This window comes from Notothenia rossii, assembly GCF_949606895.1.
Source record: "Notothenia rossii genome assembly, chromosome: 3".
In the NCBI taxonomy this organism is placed as follows: Eukaryota; Metazoa; Chordata; class Actinopteri; order Perciformes; family Nototheniidae; genus Notothenia; species Notothenia rossii.
The window spans coordinates 73,678,930-73,704,445 of record NC_136901.1 but is presented as its reverse complement, the minus strand read 5'-3'; the positions used below and the strand labels follow the sequence as shown (position 1 = coordinate 73,704,445).

Below are 25,516 nucleotides of genomic sequence, written 5' to 3'. Positions count from 1 at the left end.
CACCTGTGACAAAGACGCACAACGACTGAATGGCTGTTCCCTTTCCCCTTCTTCTATATTGTTAGGTAACATAAAGGAACAAGTATAGTTCAAACTACTTTGTCCTGTCAAATTCTGCATTATGTTATTTAACTCATTTTGGCAGGAGATCCAGTTGATGATTTTGGGGTATAGTCAAATGTGGATTATGTCCTTCCTGCCTTTACTCCATCCACCCTCTATCTCTTTGTCCATTTCTTTGTCCTCGCCTACTTACGTGTCTCGCTCATGTCCACACACCTGTTGAACAGGCAGGGACATTTAGTTGCTAATGAGGGAACAGAGCCAACACAGTTTCAATGTGAGTTTTTATTATTTATTTTATTTAAGAGTTCAGGACAGATGCAGACAACAAACATCCAGACAAACACTTCAAAAATAAAAATAATTAGAGCACTAATTACAATTAAAAATAACTATCAAAAGGTTAAGGTCAATGTTTTGTCAAATTCAAATATATATATTTTTTACATATATATAAATATATCAAAATATAGTAATGACAATAAAATAAAATGTCGTGTCACATACATTCTGACCAAAATGAAGTATCATTCAATTCAACATAATCTCACTCCTCCACCTCAGCGCCCGGCGGGACCGGGTAAATCTGTAAGAAGCCGCTGTCACCCAAAAAGGGTTTGACTATTGCATTGTTGTAGAGTGATGTCAATTTTTTTATAATGGGAGACTTTGAACAATCGTTAACCAATTCAATCCAATTCTTTTTCAAAGCATCAATGATTCCTTTATGGACCTTTTCAGGAAATTGGAGTGAGTCAATGTATTTCAATCCATGCTTCAAATGCTGACTTTTCAGAAATCCTTTAGAATTATCTCTCAACCCGCGAAGATGTTTGTGAGCAGACAAAAGGTCTTCCCTTAGTTGCTTTTTGAGTACATCTTCAACTTCTTTAATAAAAGGGAATACATTGCTTGTTTTTAATTTTTTTGTGCACAGTGTAAAGCGGATTTCCTGGTCATCATATGGATAAAGAGCACTGCTGGTACTTGAGATTTCAGAATACTTTAAATCTTTAAAGATATGTGGTCCACTTAGTCCCCAAGGCTCTGAGAAGTACAGTATAGTCACAATGCCAAATTTCCTGTACCATTGATAGGCATTCTGATAAAGTTGAGTCATACAGTTACAATATTTCTTTCCTCTCTTTAAACATGGACTATAATAGGTATATATACAAATGTTTAGAACTTTGGCTCCATATTCCTGCAATAATTTATTAATTTCTTTAAATAAGATTTCTTCACTGTGTTTGGTAAATTCGGTGAAGGAGGCTGAATTGTTACAATGATCTGGATAAACAGGTTTAGACTTCATTATTTTACCATTTCTAAGTACAACACCAGCAATTGCACATTGTGTATGGGGGTCCTTAGGATGGTGTTTTAGGAAATATGGCATGGGTCTACACGCTACATCAATACCAGGTTGTATCTCTGAAAAATACTTCATGAATTTTGTAAAAGGCTTTTTGTCAGGAACATTTGTTTGTTGCTCAATATTATCCATGTAATGCTTAATATATTCTAGTGTAAAGGAAATCCTATTTAAAATGCTGAAGTTAAAGAGGCTGTCATTTGTTATAAGATTTGCAGCCAACACATTTAGTAATTCTATATATATACTAGATTTTTGAATTGGACTTTGACTGATATTTGCTGTTGTTGATATCTTTGAATTATAAACAATGGCAAGGGGACGATCTTCCTGATGCTGGTCTTCTTCCCTACAAAATAAATATAAAGGTTTTACTTTATTCACAGGACAAAACAATATGCTTAAGATTGTTATTTAACTTTTAGCACAACAATGCTGCATGTACTGAATTCATAAAGTGTATTGTCAAAAGCTAACAGATTGTCAATGGCTGATTTAACTTAGTTAAGTGTGCTAAAGGGCGATGTGTTGGATTGAAGATCTCTTCTTGTTGTGAATAGAAACAAACTATATATATATATAATGCTATATACTGGAGTTCAGTACAATAACACAGTGAGGAGAAAAAAACGAAATGATCAGTTGCGTAAGTTTACTTACAGTATGCATCTTTATATTTTGCATCGAGATCGGCAGAAGGTTTAGACAAAGATAAATAAAAACAAGCTGTTAAATATCAAGTTGTGGTGACGTGTTAAGTCTCTTTCTGTAACTTGAATGCAGACTGATCAATGTTAGAGAAAAATAAATATTAAAGTTGGCTATGATCGACTCATTCGACCCACTGAAAGCCGTATTTTTACATTTACTTGACTCAGTTCCATGGGACCCAATACCTAGTAACTACTACTTAACTAGTTTCAGTTAATACAGCATTTTATTTCTTAGACGATACCTTTGGAATGAGGAGGGTTCTGGCTCGGTGGGAGGGGATGAAGACATCTCTTCACTCTCAGGCACTTGTGGATCTTGTTGTCTGCTTCTGTCCATCTGAGTGGAGAAAACAAAATGTTACCATCTTCTGATGTTAAAGTCTTTATTGTCATTAGTGGAAAACACGTCTGTTAGGAACGGCTGAATGCTTTGCCTGTGGTATTGCTGCATGCACATTTGAGGTAGTGCTTCATTTTCTAAAGCTTCTTTTTCCATCCTGCATTTTAGTTTCAGTTAAACAAAGACCAAGCTACAGTATGCAGGCGCAACAGTCTCGCACAACACTGTGCTTTTGTTTGAGCCCTGTATGTCAACAAGTAAAGCTGAGCAATACTGTTCAAATTGAAAATGTTCAGTAAAAGTTAAAACTTTTTTTGTTTGTTTCTGGAATGAAATCAAATAAAAAGAGATGTGTCTCACTTGTCCACTATATTAATACAATGCTGTTTTCATTTTTGTATCAAAGGGTCACATGACATGGAAAACGAAAACGGAAATTATCTTCTATTAAAATGTTTCTGTAAAAGTTTGATTAGCAGTTACAGGAAAAGCATTTGATGGCAATGAAATAGTTCTCAAGCTCTTCATCAGTGCTCAAACAAATATGTATAAGAGTAGACAATGTTATTAGAAATTTGAATTTAAGACATAAAATTAAGTAAAGTAAAATAAATGTGCTAAACAGATGTAAAGTAATATCAATACATATATATATAAAATAATGTAGAGTAACCATACCGGCATGGTGAGAAGGTCTGAACCCCTCTGGAGAAACAAAGAGACGGAACAGTTAGGTAGTAAAAAATGTAAAAGTAAAGGTAATGGCTAGTAATGGCTTTTTACGTTGTATTAGTTTTATGCTTATCATAACAGAACTTTATAGGCCAGTTTTTCAAAGTTACACGGAGAATATACAAACAAGACACTATACATGTAGATAAACAGAAAATGTATTGAAAGTGTTCTGACTCACCAGATTTGGGTCTGAGACCAGCCAAAGCAGGGGCTGGCGGTTGTCTTGTCCAACAGAAACATTTACATCAAACTGGTCGATTTGATTTAAGTTAGTGTTTATTTTAATATCACCTTCTGCCAGCCCCTGCTTTGGAACTATTTTACATTTTCCTTTTACTACTTCTCTTCTAATTTCTGTTACCGATTCGGTTTTGTAAGAACTATTTTTCATTCTTTTTTTCAAAGAAACTGTTTACAGTGGCTGCTTATAAACCCCTCCCTTAGCCAATCGTTGTGGTCAATCTTTGTTCGCCATGCCCAGTTTGCTTACGTATGTGGTGTGGGAGCCTGATGTTTCTTATAGGTTTCACTTTCGTTTCTCTTCAAAAGGTGTGTGAAATGCATCCCAAGGGTCAAAGGCAAAGCAGACAATCGACATAAATTTTATTTATTTATTTATGTAACTTTATTTCTCTTTCAAAGCACTCACTTAGTATGTTAACTTCCTGCCAGTAACTGATAAAACTTAAAAAAAAAATTACAAAAAAAATCCCAATATTTCAGAAAATATAAGGACTGTTTTCAGAGCTGGAAGAAGTACCCAGATTGTGTTATTAATTAAAAGTAGAAGAACCAGAGTGTAGGAATACTCTGCTACAAATAAAAGTCCTGCAGTCAAAATATTACTCAAGTAAAAGTACAAAAGTGTTAGCATCAAAATATACTTAAAGTACCCAAATTAAAAGTACTTAATATGCAGATTGGACCTTTTCAGAGTAATAAATGATACGTTTTTATTATAATAACCCTTATCAACGCTGGTAAAGGTGCAGCTAGTTTTAATGACTTTGTATGCTGCAGGAGAGCTGGATTTACTCCAGGTCTGATTTAAGTGTTGATTATATTTCACATTATTTATCCAAATCTGTCAAGTAACTAAAGGTATTAAATAAATGTAGTGGAGTAAAAGTACAAGATTTACCTCTGAATTGTACAAAGTAGCTAAAAATGGAAATACTCAAGTACTTCACAATTGTACTTAAGTACAGTGTTTGCATTAATGTACTGAGGTACTTTTCACCACTGACTGTTTTCACAACCAAGTCCAAGTCAATTATATTCAAAATGTGTTACCCTAATCAGTAATGTTATATTTATGAATGAAAACCAATAATGTAAAAGCATTTGAGTCTAAAGATGCGAATCAAAATAGACTATCTTCACGATCACTAATTATTTTCAATCCCTATCCCTTTTCTTTTCCAACTTCCAAATCAAGCAGCTGACTAAATGAGGTTTGCTTCTTTTAACAAATAAATCAGATGTTGCCACAACAACTGTGAGCCAATCATCTCTTTCCTGTTGTTGTGCTTGTCAATGTTGGATTTGATTAGATGTGATTATTGGGGGAATACATTAGTGACCAACTGCCTCCTGGAATATCTCACCCCAAATACCAATACACTTAATCAACAAATAATATAAACACGTTCAGTGAACCAGTTTGAACAGATACATCATAATAAACTGGGTGTGTATATATTGAGCTTGTTAATGCAAAGGAAGTGGAAAGGACTGATAGAAGGAAACTTTGGGAAAAATCCCCAAATGATGTTAAAATATACTATAAATATCAAATACCCACAGTTAGGCAGCTTTTTAATATTACAGCCCATGATTGTTGAACAGCCTAAGAAAGACCAGAGGACTTGGCTTTTAATTGATGTGTACTAAATTCAAGACCAAACTGGTTTTCACCTTGGCCAGTATGTTTTTTCAAGTAAATTCGAACGGCACCCATAGTTGCATCCAGTGGTGTAGTCTACTTTTTTGTAGTGGGTATACTGTAATAATTGTATTCATCCTGTCTCGAAGCAACACCTCATGAACACCATCACACTTACTAATGCATAGACTAGTCTTGAGACTGGTTATGTGTTATCAACATGTCAATGTTTTATAAGCATTTTTATGTGACTTTTAACTGCCAGAGACATTAACAATAAAAAAATAAAAGAATGAACAATGATGGAAAAAGCCCACTTATCTTCTAGGGTTGAACAATTAATCGACATTTTTATCAAAATCTCAATATGGCCTACTGCAAACACTGTCTCTGACACAGCTCTCACCAAATGTCCAACTAAATCCTGTCCACCCTTCTCCGTGAGCTCCTGGGCTATTTTGTGTGCTCTGGACGTCTCATGTCGTCTAATCTTGTTTCTCAAAGAGGCCAGAGATGTTGATCTGCTTGAATCTGAGGACTGGATCTTAAAGTGCACCCACTCCTCAGACATAGACACTCGTTGTTCTGTGAGGACATCTGTTGATTTTGTAGCGCTGCAAAGAGCACAACCTGGAAATAAACAAAACCATGACTAATTAGCATAATACAAGTTTTTACCAATAATATCTGCAGAAAAGAGCCAAGATTTACTCAAAAGTATTTAATAAACTGCTTACAATATTTACATCATGGCTAACAAATGCATGAAAAGCAGATAAAAGGAGAAAAATCTTCCACTTTTTCAATAGCTAATTATTTGACAACTACGGATAACTAACATAAAGTAATATAATGGTGCAAATGTTTTACATGCACCTTTAACATGACCATGAATTAACTCTCATTTGCATAGTCATTGACTTTATGAATTTCTGTTGTTTAGATCAGCTTTCCTTTGCATGTCTGCTGACATTTACCTAACTTTCTGTCCCTCCACTCTAACCAAGGATGCCTGTTCTTACATTCCAGCTACAGTTACGTTAATGATAACCATGCTAATTCCACTTACCGGGTAAATTTGCGGTAGCGCCGGGCTCGTTCTCTGTCACCTTTAGGACAGCCGCCTGACCTGGCTCTTCTTCTGTAGTGGTAATAGGGGAAAACTTCGGAAAACATTAAAATATTTTCGTCTGTTTTCGTTTCATGTTTGCTTCCTGTTTAGCGCTCCGCGAACTTGAATGATGGAAGGATCAAATTCTGATAACGTTAGAGAAACGTGGGGTTTGTCAGAGCCGAACAAAGTGTGTTGCTGTTGCTTAGCAACAGGCCAAAGGCGACGGAAGCCCCAGACGTCCAAAAGTATTAACACAGAAGGGGGCGAAAGCGTGAAAGCGAAGTCACAAAATGATGTTGTTACGTATCATCGCTCATTTTTAAGAGGGCATACGGAAATCACTGGCATTTTCTAGTGGGTATACGGCGTATACCTGCGTATCACGTAGACTACACCACTGGTTGCATCATACTTTTGAGGAAACGAAAGTAAGAGGAGTATTAAACGTCACACTCTGAATTCACTTGGCTGTTTCATTTAGTTTTGTAATCTGTTTTAACCAGCGTGATCTGCATGTAGGGAGGGGCGGGCGTGTCTGCATGTGCTTTTCTCTCAAACCTTATGTTCTTAATTTCCAATGCAGGTGTTTTGATAAAAGTATATATTCTCAAGTGGAAAGGGGTTACATTACACTTTTGTCCTACAAATGGTTGCTCTGTTTCCCATTCACTTCAGTCAGGGTTATTTTCAGACCAGACAAGAGTCTTTGTGATGTCTAAAACCCTTTGTGTCACCCAACTTAGGTTGAACCGTTTGAGCTGCTATCCATTTTTATATTGAATAGTTGTGTCTCTTTCCTTTCCTTTTGTAGTTGTTAAATCAACTGTGTTAATTTGACCTGTTCCTCCTCTCTCTCTCAAAGACTCAAACCAAGACAGTGAAGAAGCCAGTGAAGAAAAAGACCACGACTAACAATGCAGAGACGCCGCCATGAGGCCTGATCCATCCAGCGGCCGACACTCTCTCCAACGCATATACACTGTATATATATCAAGCACTGAAAATGTGTCACTTTTGCAGTTTTTAGAGCAAAGTGCAGGTACACTGTCTGTCCTTGGGTTGGGAGCAGTTCTTTAACATTGGCTCGGTTGTTGCAAATGTTTTCCTCAAGCTTTACTGTGAGCTCATCCCAGATTCAACAGGCGGCCATGTTTTTTAGACAAGTTTTTAGTCTGATAATGTTTAGGCATACATTTAATAAATGCTTCTTTTTTCTTTTACCCCTACACACATCTGTCTGTCCCTACAGAGCGTTAGCTGTCCATGTTGCAGTTTTCCATTCTCATTGATTCACCTCCTGTTGCTCTCATTGTGGCATTCTCAATAGAGGCTGATTTTGGGTGAAGTAACTCCAGTACATGCTACATTCTTTCTCCTTCCTCGCTACAATTGGCGCCATTTTGTGTCTTCTGGGTTACTCCTGAATGGTTCTTAAAAAAACTCTCTGGGTGCTTCGAAGTCTGGGTCCTCATCTGCTCTTGACGTTGGTTGAAACGTCATTACTGTTTCACACGTAAAGGTCGCCACTTATAACTACAGCTCTGCTCACCCCCCATGTCCTAGCTTATGCAATTGTCTTGCTTTACTGGAGGACTTTGATCAAAACTGTTTTGGTTCTCTATTTTAACTTCTTGCATATTGGGCATCTCAGCTTGTGGAAGAGTTCAGCTTCCCTGCAGCGGCCTGTTTATCTCCTGAGTGAGTCTTCTAAATTAACGCCTCGCTCTCAGCAACTTGCTTCCTCACTGCTTTAATGTGACTTTCATCTCGTACAGTACTGCTGACGGAGTGGTTTGTTTAGTGTCGGCTTAGTTAACCTGCATATAGACTCCACCCTGTTATTTAACACACTTCTGTTCTTTTGGTCATAAGATGTTGTTAAAAAGTATGTTTGGTTGTTCATAGCCAGGCCTCTTAGGATAAAGCTATAACCCCCGTTCAATACTTTCATCACAGTAGAGGTGTGTGTATTGTTTGTGTTCAACATTAGAAAGTTACAGAGTAGCTCTGCACTTTCCCCCAGCTGCGTGGTGACACTCTGCCTCGTTGTAATATGTATATCATAACCAGGATTAAGCGAAGCAATATGGAAATAATTGAACCACAATTAGCATCAGGAGACAGAGGAATTTGTTTCTCATCCCCGTGCTGTTGTTCCAGATGTGGAGGAAGTGTCAGACCAGGCTCCAGGTGTTTCTCAACATACTGGACTTGTGTTCTGTGGTGGGCTCTTCTCGGTGCCAGCCACTGCCTTTATGGTGGTTTCTTCCAAGAGCTCTAATGAGAGATTTAAAAGCATGATACTACTTCTGCACTCAGCACTGCTGTCTGCGGAGTAACACTAGTTTGAACCCCTAGGGGGAGACAAACTCCACATCGACTGCTGGCAGAGTTAATAAATAAGATGTGAACACAATGTAAATAATAATCTTCACTGTAGAAACAGTATAAGCTTGCTTGCCTTACTCATTCTCTGGGCTTAAATGCATTTTATGTTTTAATAATTTGTTTGCTTTTTTAAATTCTTACTCTTGACCAATCTTATAATCTTATGTTTTGAAACCTGAAGAAGCTGGAACTGGACTTCTGGTGTTAGACGTCTCGATTTTTGTATTTAATCTTTGTATATTTAACATGTTATTTTGTATTTTCTCGTTAATTTTAACTTCTCTTCCACACAAAGTAGGAAATAACAGACTCAGTATAAACTGATGTTTGCACATATCGTGCTAAGTACTCTACTCAGATCGGTTCTTAAGTATTTAGGACCAACACATGTTTACAACATACAAAAGACATGATTTCTTATCAGGATTCAACCCTTTGTTTTGATCTTGTGTCCATGCCATTTGCAGAAATGTGTTAATTTATTTCCTCTGTTTTAAATCAATCCTGTAAACAGGTATTTTTATTTGTATATGGTTTGTGCCAATTCTTAAAGCTCCATGTGAAAAATAATTACAATGTGTGCTGAGACAATGGTTTCTGACAAGGTCATGTATCAGTAATGAAACTACTAATAAAGGAAATCAAATCAGAGGGTCACTATCTTTTGTGCTGTTGAAAACAATCCCTGTGTAGCTGGAGGAAGGAGCAACCTCCATATATCTTGTTTTATTTAAAAAACTAAATTAAACAATCAAATAAATACGACTTTTGTTATGCTCTGATTTTGCGCTGTTGTTGCGCTGAAGTGAAAGCAGCTGGAGAATGACTTGGTTCTGAAAAAAGGCATAGTCATAGTACAGGTATCTTTACTTCAAAAAACACAGGATAGTAACTCAAAAGTATAGAAAATCATTGTGTAGTATTTTCTAAAACTATAAAATACCATAAAAGGGTATATAATATAGTATCTTTAACCACATTCAAATGGGTTTGTCGTAAAAAACGGTTTAGTGTGTCGAAAAATATGAGAAAACAAGTCATAGCATATTGTGTTGAAAAAAAGTCAAAATATAGTCTTTTGCAAAAATATACAACTATGGTATTTTATTTTGAAATGTATCCAAAATAAATATCTGAGTAGTATCTGAAAAAAAATGTGTCGAAAAATATCTTGAAAATCAAGCCGGTTCGACGAAAAAAGTCAAAGCCATATATACTGTGGAAAAATATCATAAAATAATTCAAAGTGTGTTTTTGCGAAAAAAAATAATGTATGTAGTACAATGTCATAGAATATCATAGTATAGTATGCTGTGAACTTAATAAAAAATCATACTATACTATGATCATACATCACATTTTTCAACATACTAAGTCTGATGCCAATTGTTTTATAATGGGAGACATTGAACAATAGTTAACCAATTCAATCCAATTTTCTCTCAAAATTGCAAGGATTGTATCAGGGAACTCAGGGGGAAATTTGATTGAGTCAATGCATTCCGATCCACGTTCCAAATGCTGACTTTTTGTAAATTTTTCAGAACTGTTTGCCAACCCGCAAAGAGCACTGTGAGCAGACTTAAAGGCTATTTGTACGTCTCTGTCATCTTTAAACTTTTTGATATGAGGGATTATGGCCCTATTTTTTTGTTTTAATTTTTTTATGTCCAGTGTAAAGTGGATTTTCTGGTCAACATATGGATAAAGAGCACTGCTGGTACTTGAGATGTCAGAATACGAGAACTCTTTAAAGATATCTGGTCCCCTTAGTCCCCAAGGCTCTGAGAAGTACACTACAGTCACAATGCCAAATTTCCTGTACCATTGATAGGCATTCTGATAAAGTTGAGTCATACAGTTACAATATTTATTTCCTCTCTTTAAACATGGACTATAATAGGTATATATAAAAATGTTTAGAACTTTGGCTCCATATTTCTTCAATAATCTATTGATTACTTCCAATAACATTTCCTCACTGTGTTTGGTCAATTTGGTGGAGGAGGCTGAATTGTTACGATGAACTGGATAAACAAGTTTAGTCTTAATTCTTTCACCATTTTTCATTAAAACTTCAGCATATGCATATTGATTATGGTGGTCCTTAAGACGGTGTTTTAAGAAAGATGTAGAAGTAGAAGGTCTACCGTCCAACGCTGCATCAACACTGAATCCAGGTTGTATCTTTGAAAAACATGTCATGAATTTTGTAAAAAGCTTTTTGTCAGGAACATTTGTTTGTTGCTCAATATTATCCATGTAATGCTTAATATATGCTAGTGTAAAGGAAATCTGTCTCCTATTTAAAATGCTGAAGTTAAAGAGGCTGTCATTTGGTATAAGATTTGCAGCCAACACATTTAGTAAATATATACTATATAGTTGAATTGGACTTTGACTGATATTTGCTGTTGTTGATATCTTCGAATTAGAATCAATGGCAGAGTGATGATCTTCCAGATGCTGGTCTTCTTCCCTAAAAATAAATATAAAGGTTTTACTTTATTCACAGGACAAAACAATATGCTTAAGGTTGTTATTTAACTTTTAGCACAACAATGCTGCATGTACTGAATTCATAAAGTGTATTGTCAAAAGCTAACAGATTGTCAATGGCTGATTTAACTTAGTTAAGTGTGCTAAAGGGCGATGTGTTGGATGGAAGATCTCTTCTTGTTGTGAATAGAAACAAACTATATAATGCTATATACTGGAGTTCAGTACAATTACACAGCCAGGCAAAAAAACTAAATGATCAGTTGTGCAAGTTTACTTTCATGGGTTAATATTTTGCATTGAGATCTGAAGAAGGTTTAGACAAAGATAAATAAAAACAAGCTGTTAAATATCAAGTTGTGGTGACGTGTTAAGTCTCTTTCTGTAACTTGAATGCAGAGTGATCAATGTTAGAGAAAAATAAATATTAAAGTTGGCTATGATCGACTCATTCGACCCACTGAAAGCTGTATTTTTACATTTACTTGACTCAGCTCCATGGGACCCAATACCTAGTAACTACTACTTAACTAGTTTCAGTTAATACAGCATTTTATTTCTTAGACGATACCTTTGGAGTGAGGAGGGTTCTGGCTCGGTGGGAGGGGATGAAGACATCTCTTCACTCTCAGGCACTTGTGGATCTTGTTGTCTGCTTCTGTCCGTCTGAGTGGAGAAAACAAAATGTTACCATCTTCTGATGTTAAAGTCTTTATTGTCATTAGTGGAAAACACGTCTGTTAGGAACGGCTGAATGCTTTGCCTGTGGTATTGCTGCATGCACATTTGAGGTAGTGCTTCATTTTCTAAAGCTTCTTTTTCCATCCTGCATTTTAGTTTCAGTTAAACAAAGACTAACCTACAGTATGCAGGCGCAACAGTCTCGCAAAACACTGTGCTTTTGTTTGAGCCCTGTATGTCAACAAGTAAAGCTGAGCAATACTGTTCAAATTGAAAATGTTCAGTAAAAGTTAAAACTTTTTTTGTTTGTTTCTGGAATGAAATCAAATAAAAAGAGATGTGTCTCACTTGTCCAGTATATTAATACAATGCTGTTTTCATTTTTGTATCAAAGGGTCACATGACATGGAAAACGAAAACGGAAATGATCTTCTATTAAAATGTTTCCGTAAAGTTTGATTAGCAGTTACAGGAAAAGCATTTGATGGCAATGAAATAGTTCTCAAGCTCTTCATCAGTGCTCAAACAAATATGTATAAGAATAGACAACGTTATTAGAAATTTGAATTTAAGACATAAAATTAAGTAAAGTAAAATAAATGTGCTAAACAGATGTACAGTAATATCAATACATATATATATAAAATAATGTAGAGTAACCATACCGGCATGGTGAGAAGGTCTGAACCCCTCTGGAGAAACAAAGAGACGGAACAGTTAGGTGGTAAAAAATGTAAAAGTAAAGGTAATGGCTAGTAATGGTTTTTTACATTGTATTAGTTTTATGCTTATCATAACAGAACTTTATAGGCCAGTTTTTCAAAGTAACACGGAGAGTATACAAACAAAACACAAAACATGTAGATAAGCAGAAAATGTATTGAAAATGTTCCGACTCACCAGATTTGGGTCTGAGACCAGCCAAAGCAGGGACTGGCAGTCGTCTTGTCCAACAGAAACATTTACATCAAACTGGTCGATTTGATTTAAGTTAGTGTTTATTTTAATATCACCTTCTGCCAGCCCCTGCTTTGGAACTATTTTACATTTTCCTTTTACTACTTCTCTTCTAATTTCTGTTACCGATTCGGTTTGGTAAGAACTATTTTTCATTCTTTTTTTCAAAGAAACTGTTTACAGTGGCTGCTTATAAACCCTCCCTTAGCCAATCGTTGTGGCCAATCGTTGTGGCCAATCTTTGTTCGCCATGCCCAGTTTGCTTACGTATGTGGTGTGGGAGCCTGATGTTTCTTATAGGTTTCACTTTCGTTTCTCTTCAAAAGGTGTGTAAAATGCATCCCAAGGGTCAAAGGCAAAGCAGACAATCGACATCAATTTAATTTATTTATTTATGTAAATGTGTTTCTCTTTCAAAGCACTCACTTAGTATGTTAACTTCCTGTCAGTAACTGATACAACTTAAAAAAGAAAATTACAAAAAAAATCCCAATATTTCAGAAAATATAAGGACTGTTTTCAGAGCTGGAAGAAGTACCCAGATTGTGTTATTAATTAAAAGTAGAAGAACCAGAGTGTAGGAATACTCTGCTACAAATAAAAGTCCTGCAGTCAAAATATTACTCAAGTAAAAGTACAAAAGTGTTAGCATCAAAATATACTTAAAGTACCCAAATTAAAAGTACTTAATATGCAGATTGGACCTTTTCAGAGTAATAAATGATACGTTTTTATTATAATAATCCTTATCAACGCTGGTAAAGGTGCAGCTAGTTTTAATGACTTTGTATGCTGCAGGAGAGCTGGATTTACTCCAGGTCTGATTTAAGAGTTATTATATTTCACATTATTTATCCAAATCTGTCAAGTAACTAAAGGTATTACATAAATGTAGTGGAGTAACAGTACAAGATTTACCTCTGAAGGAGCTAAACATGGAAATACTCAAGTAAAGTACAAGTACTTCACAATTGTACTTAAGTTCAGTACTTGAGTGAATGTACTTAGGTACTTTCCACCACTGACTGTTTTTACAACCAAGTCCAATTCAATTATATTCAAAATGTGTTACCTGTTGGGAAAATACTGAATGTACTCTTCTAATATCCGAGTAGTACATGATAAGAAAGGCCATACGTAGCTGTGTACATGAAAGGATGTATGATTACCTAGAAGAGCGTCAGGACACACTGTTTTAGACATATGATGCTATGTGACAACGATTAACATGATGATTCAGCCTCTATGGAGATAGACATACTGTATGATTGTCATGTTTATTGCTTACGTGGGTCTTAGCTAATCTGAACTAAACATTGAATACTGCTTTGAACTGGTATTCTGCATCTTGTGACTGTGACACATCCTCTCTTGTATATAAGTGATTTGAAGGACTCTGTTCTGGGAACTCTTTGTCCCACGCAGCTCTGTGTGTGATGACCACTTCCATTCTTGCAAGGATAATACATACATGTATCCTGATATTGAAGCTCAAGCCGGTGACGAGTGATATTTTCCTAACATTACCCTTACAACCTTTCATTAGTAATGTTATATTTATGAATGAAAACCAATAATGTAAAAGCATTTGAGTCTAAAGATGTGAATCAAAATAGACTATCTTCACGATCACTCTAATTATTTTCAATCCCTTTTCTTTTCCCACTTCCAAATCAAGCAGCTGACTAAATGAGGTTTGCTTCTTTAAACAAATAAATCAGATGTTGCCACAACAACTGTAAGCCAATCCTCTCTTTCCTGTTGTTGTGCTTGTCAATGTTGGATTTGATTAGATTTCATTATAGGGGGAATACATTAGTGACCAACTGCCACCTGGGGAATCTCACCCCAAATACCAATACACTTAATCAACAAATAATTGATTTTGGGTGAAGTAACTCCAGTAAATACTACATTCTTTCTCCTTCCTCACTTCAATTGGCCCCCTTTTGTGTCTTCTGGGTTACTCCTGAATGGTTCTGGTTTAAAAAAGAACTCTCAAGTCAGGGTCCTCATCTGCACTTGACCATGATAGAAATCCTGAGTTGTTGTTTTTGGTGATCACCAGTTGGCTTTAAGTTTACTGGGCCTGAGTTTTTTTTCTTTTTAACTGAGCTGAAAGAAGTTGGTTGAAACATCCTCATTGCTGTTTCACACGTAAAGATCGCCACTTATAACTACAGCTCTGCTCACCCCCCATGTCCTAGCTTATGCAATTGTCTTGCTTTACTGGAGGACTTTGATCAAAACTGTTTTGGTTCTCTATTTTAACTTCTTGCATATTGGGCATCTCAGCTTGTGGAAGAGTTCAGCTTCCCTGCAGCGGCCTGTTTATCTCCTGAGTGAGTCTGACTCTGCTAAGTTAACGCCTCGCTCTCAGCAACTTGCTTCCTCACTGCTTTAATGTGACTTTCATCTCGTACAGTACTGCTGACGGAGTGGTTTGTTTAGTGTCGGCTTAGTTATCCTGCATATAGACTCCACCCTGTTATTTAACACACTTCTGTTCTTTTGGTCATAAGATGTTGGTAAAAAGTATGTTTGGTTGTACATAACCAGGCCTCTTAGGATAAAGCTATAACCCCCGTTCAATACATAGTCATGTGAGCAACATCTGCTTTCATCACAGTTGAGGTGTGTGTATTGTTTGTGTTCAAGAAAGTCACAGAGTAGCTCTGCACTTTCCCCCTCCTTTCCCCCAGCTGCGTGGTGACACTCTGCCTCGTTGTAATATGTATATAATAACCAGGATTAAGCAAAGCAATATGGAAATAATTGAACCACAATTAGCATCAGGAGACAGAGGAATTTGTTTCTGATCCCCGTGCTGTTGTTCCAGATGTGGAGGAAGTGTCAGACCAGGCTCCAGGTGTTTCTCAACATACTGGACTTGTGTTCTGTGGTGGGCTCTTCTCGGTGCCAGCCACTGCCTTTATGGTGGTTTCTTCCAAGAGCTCTAATGAGAGATTTAAAAGCATGATACTACTTCTGCACTCAGCACTGCTGTCTGCGGAGTAACACTAGTTTGAACCCCTAGGGGGAGACAAACCCCACCTCGACTGCTGGCAGAGTTAATAAATAAGATTTGAACACAATGTAAATAATAATCTTCACTGTATAAACAGTATAAGCTTGCTTGCCTTACTCATTCTCTGGGCTTAAACACATTTAATGTTTTAATAATTTGTTTGCTTTTTTAAATTCTTACTCTTGACCAATCTTATGTTTTGAAACCTGAAGAAGCTGGAACTGGACTTCTGGTGTTAGACGTCTCGATTTTTGTATTTCATTTTTGTATATTTAACATGTTATTTTGTATTTTCTCGTTAATTTTAACTTCTCTTCCTCACAAAGTAGGAAATAACAGACTCAGTATAAACTGATGTTTGCACATATCGTGCTAAGTACTCTACTCAGATCAGTTCTTACGTATTTAGGACCAACACTTGTTTACAACATACAAAAGACATGATTTCTTATCAGGATTCAACACTTTGTTTTGATCTTGTGTCCATGCCATTTGCAGAAATGTGTTAATTTATTTCCTCTGTTTTAAATCAATCCTGTAAACAGGTATTTTTATTTGTATATGGTTTGTGCCAATTCTTAAAGCTCCATGTGAAAAATAATTACAATGTGTGCTGAGACAATGGTTTCTGACAAGGTCATGTATCAGTAATGAAACTACTAATAAAGGAAATCAAATCAGAGGGTCACTATCTTTTGTGCTGTTGAAAACAATCCCTGTGTAGCTGGAGGAAGGAGCAACCTCCATATATCTTGTTTTATTTAAAAAACTAAATTAAACAATCAAATAAATACGACTTTTGTTATGCTCTGATTTTGCGCTGTTGTTGCGCTGAAGTGAAAGCAGCTGGAGGATGACTTGGTTCTGAAAAAAGGCATAGTCATAGTACAGGTATCTTTACTTCAAAAAACACAGGATAGTAACTCAAAAGTATAGAAAATCATTGTGTAGTATTTTCTAAAACTATAAAATACCATAAAAGGGTATATAATATAGTATCTTTAACCAAATTCAAATGGGTTTGTCGTAAAAAACGGTTTAGTGTGTCGAAAAATATGAGAAAACAAGTCATAGCATATTGTGTTGAAAAAAAGTCAAAATATAGGCTTTTGCAAAAATATACAACTATGGTATTTTATTTTGAAATGTATCCAAAATAAATATCTGAGTAGTATCTGAAAAAAAATAAAAACATCATAGTATATATAAGTAAGACACATGTTTTTAGTCAAACATGTACAAAATAATTGTAGAGTAGGTCAAAAATATCCTTAAAAGTATATCATGTTGAAAAAATTCATAGTAAAGTATTTGAAAATAGAGCATGTGAAAAAAGACATAGTATATTAGGTAAAAAAAAGTCAAAATTTAGTGTTTATACAAAAACTCATAGAAGAGCATGAGATAAAACAATTAGAGTGTAGTTTGTCAGAAAACAATATCATAGTATAATATGTAAACAAATATCACACAAAAAAAAAAAAAACTTTATACTAAAAATGAAAACACCTCTAAACTTCTCAGAAATCCCACACCTGTGCAGGCGTATCAGAGGCAGAGAGATATTCCTGTGACAAAGACGCACAACGACTGAATGGCTGTTCCCTTTCCCCTTCTTCTATATTGTTAGGTAACATAAAGGAACAAGTATAGTTCAAACTACTTTGTCCTGTCAAATTCTGCATTATGTTATTTAACTCATTTTGGTAGGAGATCCAATTGATGATTTCGGGGTATAGTCAAATGTGGATTATGTCCTTCCTGCCTTTACTCCATCCACCCTCTATCTCTTTGTCCATTTCTTTGTCCTCGCCTACTTACGTGTCTCGTTCATGTCCACACACCAGTTGAACAGGCAGGGACATTTAGTTGCTAATGAGGGAACAAAGCCAACACAGTTTCAATGTGAGTTTTTATTCTTTATTTTATTTAAGAGCTCAAGACATATGCAGACAACAAACATCCAGACAAAAACTTGAGTTCAAAAATAATTAGCGCACTAATTACAATTGGAACCCAACGTTATTATATTATCAATGAAAAAAAAGCATCCCTCCAAAACCTGTACCAATAGTAATAATTCAACACAGTCTGAATGCCTTTTAGTGTTAAAAAAAAGCCCAAAAACCTTTGTTTAACTAAAAAAGGTTAAGGTCAATGTTTTATTAAATTCAAATATATACATATAAATATATATATTTTACGTGTATATAAATATATCAAAATATAGTAATGACAATCAAATTAAATGTTGTGTCACATAAATTCTGACCAAAATGAAGTATTATCCAATTCAACATAATCTACCTCCTCCACCTCAGCGTCCGGCAGGACCTGGTATATCTGGAAGAAGCCGCTGTTACCCAAAAATAACCTAAGATCACTGATAAAGAGTTTGACTACTGCATTATTGAAGTCTGATGCCAATTGTTTTATAATGGGAGACATTGAACAATAGTTAACCAATTCAATCCAATTTTCTCTCAAAATTGCAATGATTGTATCAGGGAACTCAGGGGGAAATTTGATTGAGTCAATGCATTCCGATCCACGTTCCAAATGCTGACTTTTTGTAAATTTTTCAGAACTGTTTGCCAACCCGCAAAGAGCACTGTGAGCAGACTTAAAGGCTATTTGTACGTCTCTGTCATCTTTAAACTTTTTGATATGAGGGATTATGGCCCTATTTTTTTGTTTTAATTTTTTTATGTCCAGTGTAAAGTGGATTTTCTGGTCAACATATGGATAAAGAGCACTGCTGGTACTTGAGATGTCAGAATACGAGAACTCTTTAAAGATATCTGGTCCCCTTAGTCCCCAAGGCTCTGAGAAGTACACTACAGTCACAATGCCAAATTTCCTGTACCATTGATAGGCATTCTGATAAAGTTGAGTCATACAGTTACAATATTTATTTCCTCTCTTTAAACATGGACTATAATAGGTATATATAAAAATGTTTAGAACTTTGGCTCCATATTTCTTCAATAATCTATTGATTACTTCCAATAACATTTCCTCACTGTGTTTGGTCAATTTGGTGGAGGAGGCTGCATTGTTACGATGAACTGGATAAACAAGTTTAGTCTTAATTCTTTCACCATTTTTCATTAAAACTTCAGCATATGCATATTGATTATGGTGGTCCTTAAGACGGTGTTTTAAGAAAGATGTAGAAGTAGAAGGTCTACCGTCCAACGCTGCATCAACACTGAATCCAGGTTGTATCTTTGAAAAACATGTCATGAATTTTGTAAAAAGCTTTTTGTCAGGAACATTTGTTTGTTGCTCAATATTATCCATGTAATGCTTAATATATGCTAGTGTAAAGGAAATCTGTCTCCTATTTAAAATACTGAAGTTAAAGAGGCTGTCATTTGGTATAAGATTTGCAGCCAACACATTTAGTAAATATATACTATATAGTTGAATTGGACTTTGACTGATATTTGCTGTTGTTGATATCTTCGAATTAGAATCAATGGCAGAGTGATGATCTTCCTGATGCTGGTCTTCTTCCCTACAAAATAAATATAAAGGTTTTACTTTATTCACAGGACAAAACAATATGCTTAAGATTGTTATTTAACTTTTAGCACAACAATGCTGCATGTACTGAATTCATAAAGTGTATTGTCAAAAGCTAACAGATTGTCAATGGCTGATTTAACTTTGTTAAGTGTGCAAAAGGGCGATGTGTTGGATTGAAGATCTCTTCTTGTTGTGAATAGAAACAAACTATATATATATATAATGCTATATACTGGAGTTCAGTACAATAACACAGTGAGGAGAAAAAAACTAAATGATCAGTTGTGCAAGTTTACTTTCATGGGTTAATATTTTACATTGAGATCTGAAGAAGGTTTAGACAAAGATAAATAAAAGCAAGCTGTTAAATATCAAGTTGTGGTGACGTGTTAAGTCTCTTCCTGTAACTTGAATGCAGACTGATCAATGTTAGAGAAAAATAAATATTAAAGTTGGCTATGATCAACTCATTCGACCCACTGAAAGCTGTATTTTTACATTTACTTGATTCAGTTTCATGGGACCCAATACCTAGTAACTACTACTTAACTAGTTTCAGTTAATACAGCATTTTATTTCTTAGACGATACCTTTGGGGTGAGGAGGGTTCTGGCTCGGTGGGAGGGGATGAAGACATCTCTTCACTCTCAGGCACTTGTGGATCTTGTTGTCTGCTTCTGTCCGTCTGAGTGGAGAAAACAAAATGTTACCATCTTCTGATGTTAAAGTCTTTATTGTCATTAGTGGAAAACACGTCTGTTAGGAACGGCTGAATGCTTTGCCTGTGGTATTGCTGCATGCACATTTGAGGTAGTGCTTCATTTTCTAAAGCTTCTTTTTCCATCCTGCATTTTAGCCTTTTGTTTGAACCCTGTATGTCAATAAGTAAAGCTGAGCAATACTCTTCAAATTGAAAATGTTCTGTAAAACTTCAAATGCTTTTTGTTTGTTTCTGGAATTAAATCAAATAAAAAGAGCCGTGTTCATTTTTTATCAATGGGTCACATGACATGGAAAACGGAAACGGAAATGATCTTCTTTTCAAATGTTTCTGTAAAGTTTGATAAGCAGTTACAGGAAAAGCATTTGATGAATAAAATGCTTAGTTCTCAAGCTCTTCATCAGTGCTCAAACAAATATGTATAAGAGTAGATAACCTAAGTAAAAATGAGAATTTAGGACATAAAATAGTGCAGAGGCTGAAGTAAATTAAAATAAATGTGATAAACAGATGTTCAGTAACTTCAATATATATAAATAAAATAATGTGGAGTAACCTTACCTGCATGGGGAGAGGGTCTGAACCCCTCTGGAGAAACAAAGAGACAGAACAGTTAGGTGGAAAAAAATGTCAAAGTAAAAGTTTGTATGGCTTTTTACGTTGTATTAGTTTTATGCTTTTCATAACAAAACTTTACAGGCCAGTTTTTCAAAGTTACACGGAGAATATACAAACAAAACACAATACATGTAGAGAAACAGAAAATGTATTGAAAGTGTTCTGACTCACCAGATTTGGGTCTGAGACCGGCCAAAGCAGGGACTGGCAGTCGTCTTGTCCAACAGAAACATTTACATCCAACTGGTCGATTGGATTTAGATCAGTGGGATCAATATCACCTTTGCTTATCAAACATGGACTATGATGGGTGTTTAAATCATTGTTTTTAACTTCAGTTGGACGTCTCTGCAAAGTTTCATTTATATTTTCACATAAGATCCTCTCCGTTTGTGTTGTGACATCGCTTTGTTGAACCTCATCGAACATCTGAATTCCACCACTTTTCATTTCTGCAGCATATTGATTACCCTGATCCTTAAGACGTCTTTTTAAGGAAGGTGGCATGGCCGATGTTTCTTCTATACCTAAGTTACGTTTCATTTCTCGATTAATACTTGACTTTTTGTCAGAAACATTTATAGCTTCATTATTCATGGTGATTGGTATGAGATTTGCAGACGACATATTTTGTTTATTTGCTGTTGTTGACGTCCCTGAATTAGAATCAATGGCACAGGGACGATCTTCCGGATGCTTGTCTTCTTCCCTGGAAAATAAAAACATAAAGGTTTTACTTTATTCACAGGACAAAACAATATGCTTAAGATTGTTATTTAACTGTTTAGCACAAAAAAGCTGCATGTACTGAATTCATAAAGCATATTGTCAAAAGCTAACAGATTGTCAATGGCTGATTTAACTTAGTTAAGTGTGCTAAAGGGCGATGTGTTGGATTGAAGATCTCTTCTTGTTGTGAATAGAAACAAACTATATATATATATAATGCTATATACTGGAGTTCAGTACAATTACACAGCTAGGAGAAAAAAACGAAATGATCAGTTGCATAAGTTTACTTTCACATGTTTATATTTTACATTGAGATCTGAAGAAGGTTTAGACAAAGATAAATAAAAACAAGCTGTTAAATATCAAGTTGTGGTGACGTGTTAAGTCTCTTTCTGTAACTTGAATGCAGACTGATCAATGTTAGATGAAATAAATATTAAAGTTGGCTATGATCGACTCATTCGACCCACTGAAAGCTGTAATTTTACATTTACTTGACTCAGTTTCATGGGACCCAATACCTAGTAACTACTACTTAACTAGTTTCAGTTAATACAGCATTTTATTTCTTAGACGATACCTTTGGGGTGAGGAGGGTTCTGGCTCGGTGGGAGGGGATGAAGACATCTCTTCACTCTCAGGCACTTGTGGATCTTGTTGTCTGCTTCTGTCCGTCTGAGTGGAGAAAACAAAATGTTACCATCTTCTGATGTTAAAGTCTTTATTGTCATTAGTGGAAAACACGTCTGTTAGGAACGGCTGAATGCTTTGCCTGTGGTATTGCTGCATGCACATTTGAGGTAGTGCTTCATTTTCTAAAGCTTCTTTTTCCATCCTGCATTTTAGTTTCAGTCAAACAAAGACTAACCTACAGTATGCAGGCGCAACAGTCTCGCACAACACTGTGCTTTTGTTTGAGCCCTGTATGTCAACAAGTAAAGCTGAGCAATACTGTTCAAATTGCAAATGTTCAGTAACATTTTTTTTTAAAGTTTTGTTTCTGGAATGAAATCAAATAAAAAGAGATGTGTCTCACTTGTCCAGTATATTAACATGGCATGGAAAACGGAAATTATCCTCTATTCAAATGTTTCTGTAAAGTTTGATAAGCAGTTACAGGAAAAGCATTTGATGGCAATTAAATGCTTAGATTTCAAGCTCTTCCCACCAGTGCTCAAACAAATATGTATAAAAGTAGATAACCTATGAATAAACATTTGAATTTAAGACATAAAATAGTGCAGAAGCTTAAGTAAATACAAAATGAATGTGCTAAACAGATGTACAGTAATTTCAATATATATATATATTAGGGCTGTCAAACGATTAAAACATTTAATCAGATTAATCACAGCTTAAAAATTAATTAATCATGATTAATCACCATTCGAACTATGTCCAAAATATCCCATTTCTTTATGTATATTGTTGTGGGAATGGAAAGATAAATGAAAGAAGGCGGATATATCCATTTAACATACAGTAGGCCTATGTATGTATGTATGTATGTATGTATGTATGTATGTATGTATGTATGTATGTATGTATGTATGTATGTATGTATGTATGTATGTATGTGTCTGTATGTATGTATGTATGTATGTATGTATGTATGTATGTATGTATGTATGTATGTTTATTATAACATTGTTCTGTGTGTCAAAATGAAAGACAGCCCACACACCTATCAATCATCAAACCGTGGGGTCTTATTTCATTACGTGTTGATTTATATCAACACGTAATGTTCTATCGATGTATATGTAATACAGCAAAAGTATTTTCCGTCGGGACTTCCTGCAACAACACCACGCCGTTATCTTGATTCTGATTGGCCAGAAGACATTATCAAAGATGTTCTATTAAGAAAACGATCACTACGTGACAAAAGTTTTCAAAACCGTTTCTAGTCTTTGGTATTTCCAGACAAGTGGCTACTGAAATCAATCTTACTAACTGCTGTCTGTTCAATTTACTCCGCGCGAGTTGGCGGACTTTATTTTGCTTACTTTAACATCATTTTTCATGGTGGGGCTAAGCCATTTCTTGGTATGTGTGTTGCCTACCCCAGCCATACCCTGGCGCTGCCACTGGTGGGATGTATGGGGCGGGCCATTCTGCGCATGCGTTAAATATTTTAACTCAATTAATTCCAAAAAATAATTACCGCCGTTAACCCGATAATTTTGACAGCATTAATATATATTTATATATAAATGTATATATACAAATACAATAGTGTCGAGTACCTGCATGGTGAGAAGGTCTAAACTCCTCTGGAGAAACAAAGAGACAGAACAGTTAGGTGGAAACAAATGTAAAAGTAAAAGTTTGTACCTATGGCTTTTTAAGTTTTATTAGTTTTATGCTTATCATAACACAACGTTATCGTTTTTTAAAAAGTTCTAAACCTAACCCTAACGTTTACAAACAAAACACAGTAGATGTAGATAACACTGAAAATGTATTGAACATGATCTGACTCACCAGAGTTGGGTCCAAGACCCGCCAAAGCAGGGTCTGACAGTTGTCGTTACCAACACAAAAATTCCACTGATACAAATTGTTGTTATGTAATTTAGTTAAATCAAACTGGTCGATTAGATTTAAGTCAGTGTTTATTTTAATGAAAGTAACACGATTTGCCAGCCCGTGCTTTGGATAAATTCTAAATGTTCCTTTTACTCCTTCACTTCTTCTTTCTGCACGGGAAAAACAAACTACCATTTGTTTTCAAAGAAACTGTATGAAGTTGCTGCTTATAAACCCTCCCTTAGCCAATCGTTGTGGCCAATCTTTGGTCGCCATGCCCAGTTTGCTTACGTATGCAGATGTGTGGCAGGGAGCCTGATGTTTCTTATAGGTTTCACTTTCATTTTTCTTGAAAAGGTGTGTAAAATGAAACTTTCCTGAATCCCAAGGGGCAAAGGCAAAGCAGACAATCGACATACATTTAATTTATTTATTTATGTAAATGTATTTCTCTTTCAAAGCACTCACTTAGTATGTTAACTTCCTGCCAGTAACTGATACAACTTAAAAAAGAAAATTACAAACAAAAATCCCAATATTTCAGAAAATATAAGGACACAGAGCTGGAAGAAGTACTCAGATTGTGTTTTTAATTAAAAGTAGAAGAACCAGAGTGTAGGAATACTCTGTTACAAATAAAAGTCCTGCATTCAAAATGTTACTGAAGTAAAAGTACAAAAGTGTTAGCATCAAAATATACTTAAAGTACCAAAAGAAAAAGTAATTTTTTCAGAGTAATATATATGATATATTTTTTATTATAATAACCCTTATCAACGCTGGTAAAGGTGCAGCTAGTTTTAATGACTTTGTATGCTGCAGGAGAGCTGCATTTACTCCAGGTCTGATTTAAGAGTTGATAGACATGGAGATAGACATATGACTGTCATGTGTATTGCTTACGTGGGCCTTAGCCAGGGACGTGCACAGACATTTGGAGGGGCTATTGCTCTAAACTGGAAAAAGGGCCTCTCTCCCCCCCCCGGAAAAAAAACACAAGACCTTTTGAAAATTCTAACTTGTTTTTAATGTAAAAGGTTCATAACATAAAAACAGAACACTGTCATTGCAAGTGACACTCAGTTGACCTTTTATGTCCACTGCTAAATTCGTTATTCAGGCACCTTTTTAGTTGTGCGGTCCATATCTCATTAAAATATCTAATGTTAGTAACTATTAAAGAAAAAATGATGACAATTCTGTTTTAATGTAGTTTAAATGCTGTGCAGAAATTCTGATAAAATAGGGCTTCTAACTAATTACCTTAAATAAACTCACTAATGAATGAAACCAGTTCAATACGCATTATTCTTATTCTTATCATTCTTTATGAGCGCAGTAACGGTAAGATATCTAATTACTTATTTATTTAGTATTCCATAACTTAATAAAAGAGATGGTCAAACTGAAGGGGAGACATGGCAGAAATCCTACAATGAAGCGGGACAGTGAAGTGTTCTCCGTGAGAGGGTGATCATTAAAAGAGAGCGAGCGGCCCCATCGAGGGAGTTTACGGAGCAGAGTAAAAGACACAGAAAGAAAGAAGCACAATAACAAGTATATTTAGTTTTTTTTTTTTTAAATAACCGACGGTGTGAAGAGGA

The 25,516-nt window shown here is 35.4% G+C and overlaps 1 protein-coding gene and 1 long non-coding RNA gene across 2 annotated transcripts; both read right to left on the bottom strand.

Moving 5' to 3' along the window:
• Positions 1 to 1,744: 1,744 nt before the first annotated feature.
• LOC307033708 lies at positions 1,745 to 3,607 on the bottom strand. Its single transcript, XR_013806626.1, has 4 exons — positions 3,405 to 3,607; positions 3,170 to 3,196; positions 2,394 to 2,488; positions 1,745 to 1,787 (listed from the first exon to the last, which is right to left on the bottom strand). It is a non-coding gene; the product is annotated as an uncharacterized lncRNA (long non-coding RNA).
• Positions 3,608 to 9,916: 6,309 nt separating this feature from the next.
• LOC307033701 (uncharacterized protein) lies at positions 9,917 to 24,091 on the bottom strand. Its single transcript, XM_079672243.1, has 7 exons — positions 23,868 to 24,091; positions 23,630 to 23,656; positions 21,961 to 22,055; positions 20,820 to 21,357; positions 20,592 to 20,618; positions 19,900 to 19,994; positions 9,917 to 11,092 (listed from the first exon to the last, which is right to left on the bottom strand). Exons 2-7 carry the CDS (start codon positions 23,633 to 23,635, stop codon positions 9,976 to 9,978), a joined length of 1,878 nt encoding a protein of 625 aa, XP_079528369.1. The 5' UTR covers positions 23,636 to 23,656; positions 23,868 to 24,091; the 3' UTR covers positions 9,917 to 9,975.
• Between the last annotated feature and the right edge of the window lie 1,425 nt (positions 24,092 to 25,516).

Excerpts from the sequence above, each read along its gene's own strand:
- LOC307033701 (XM_079672243.1), bottom strand. Across the intron at positions 21,358-21,960 it reads GAACCCTCCTCACCCCAAAG|GGAAGAAGACAAGCATCCGG; the intron begins GTATCGTCTAAG and ends TTTATTTTCCAG. Across the intron at positions 11,093-19,899 it reads GAACCCTCCTCACCCCAAAG|GGAAGAAGACCAGCATCTGG; the intron begins GTATCGTCTAAG and ends ATTTATTTTTAG.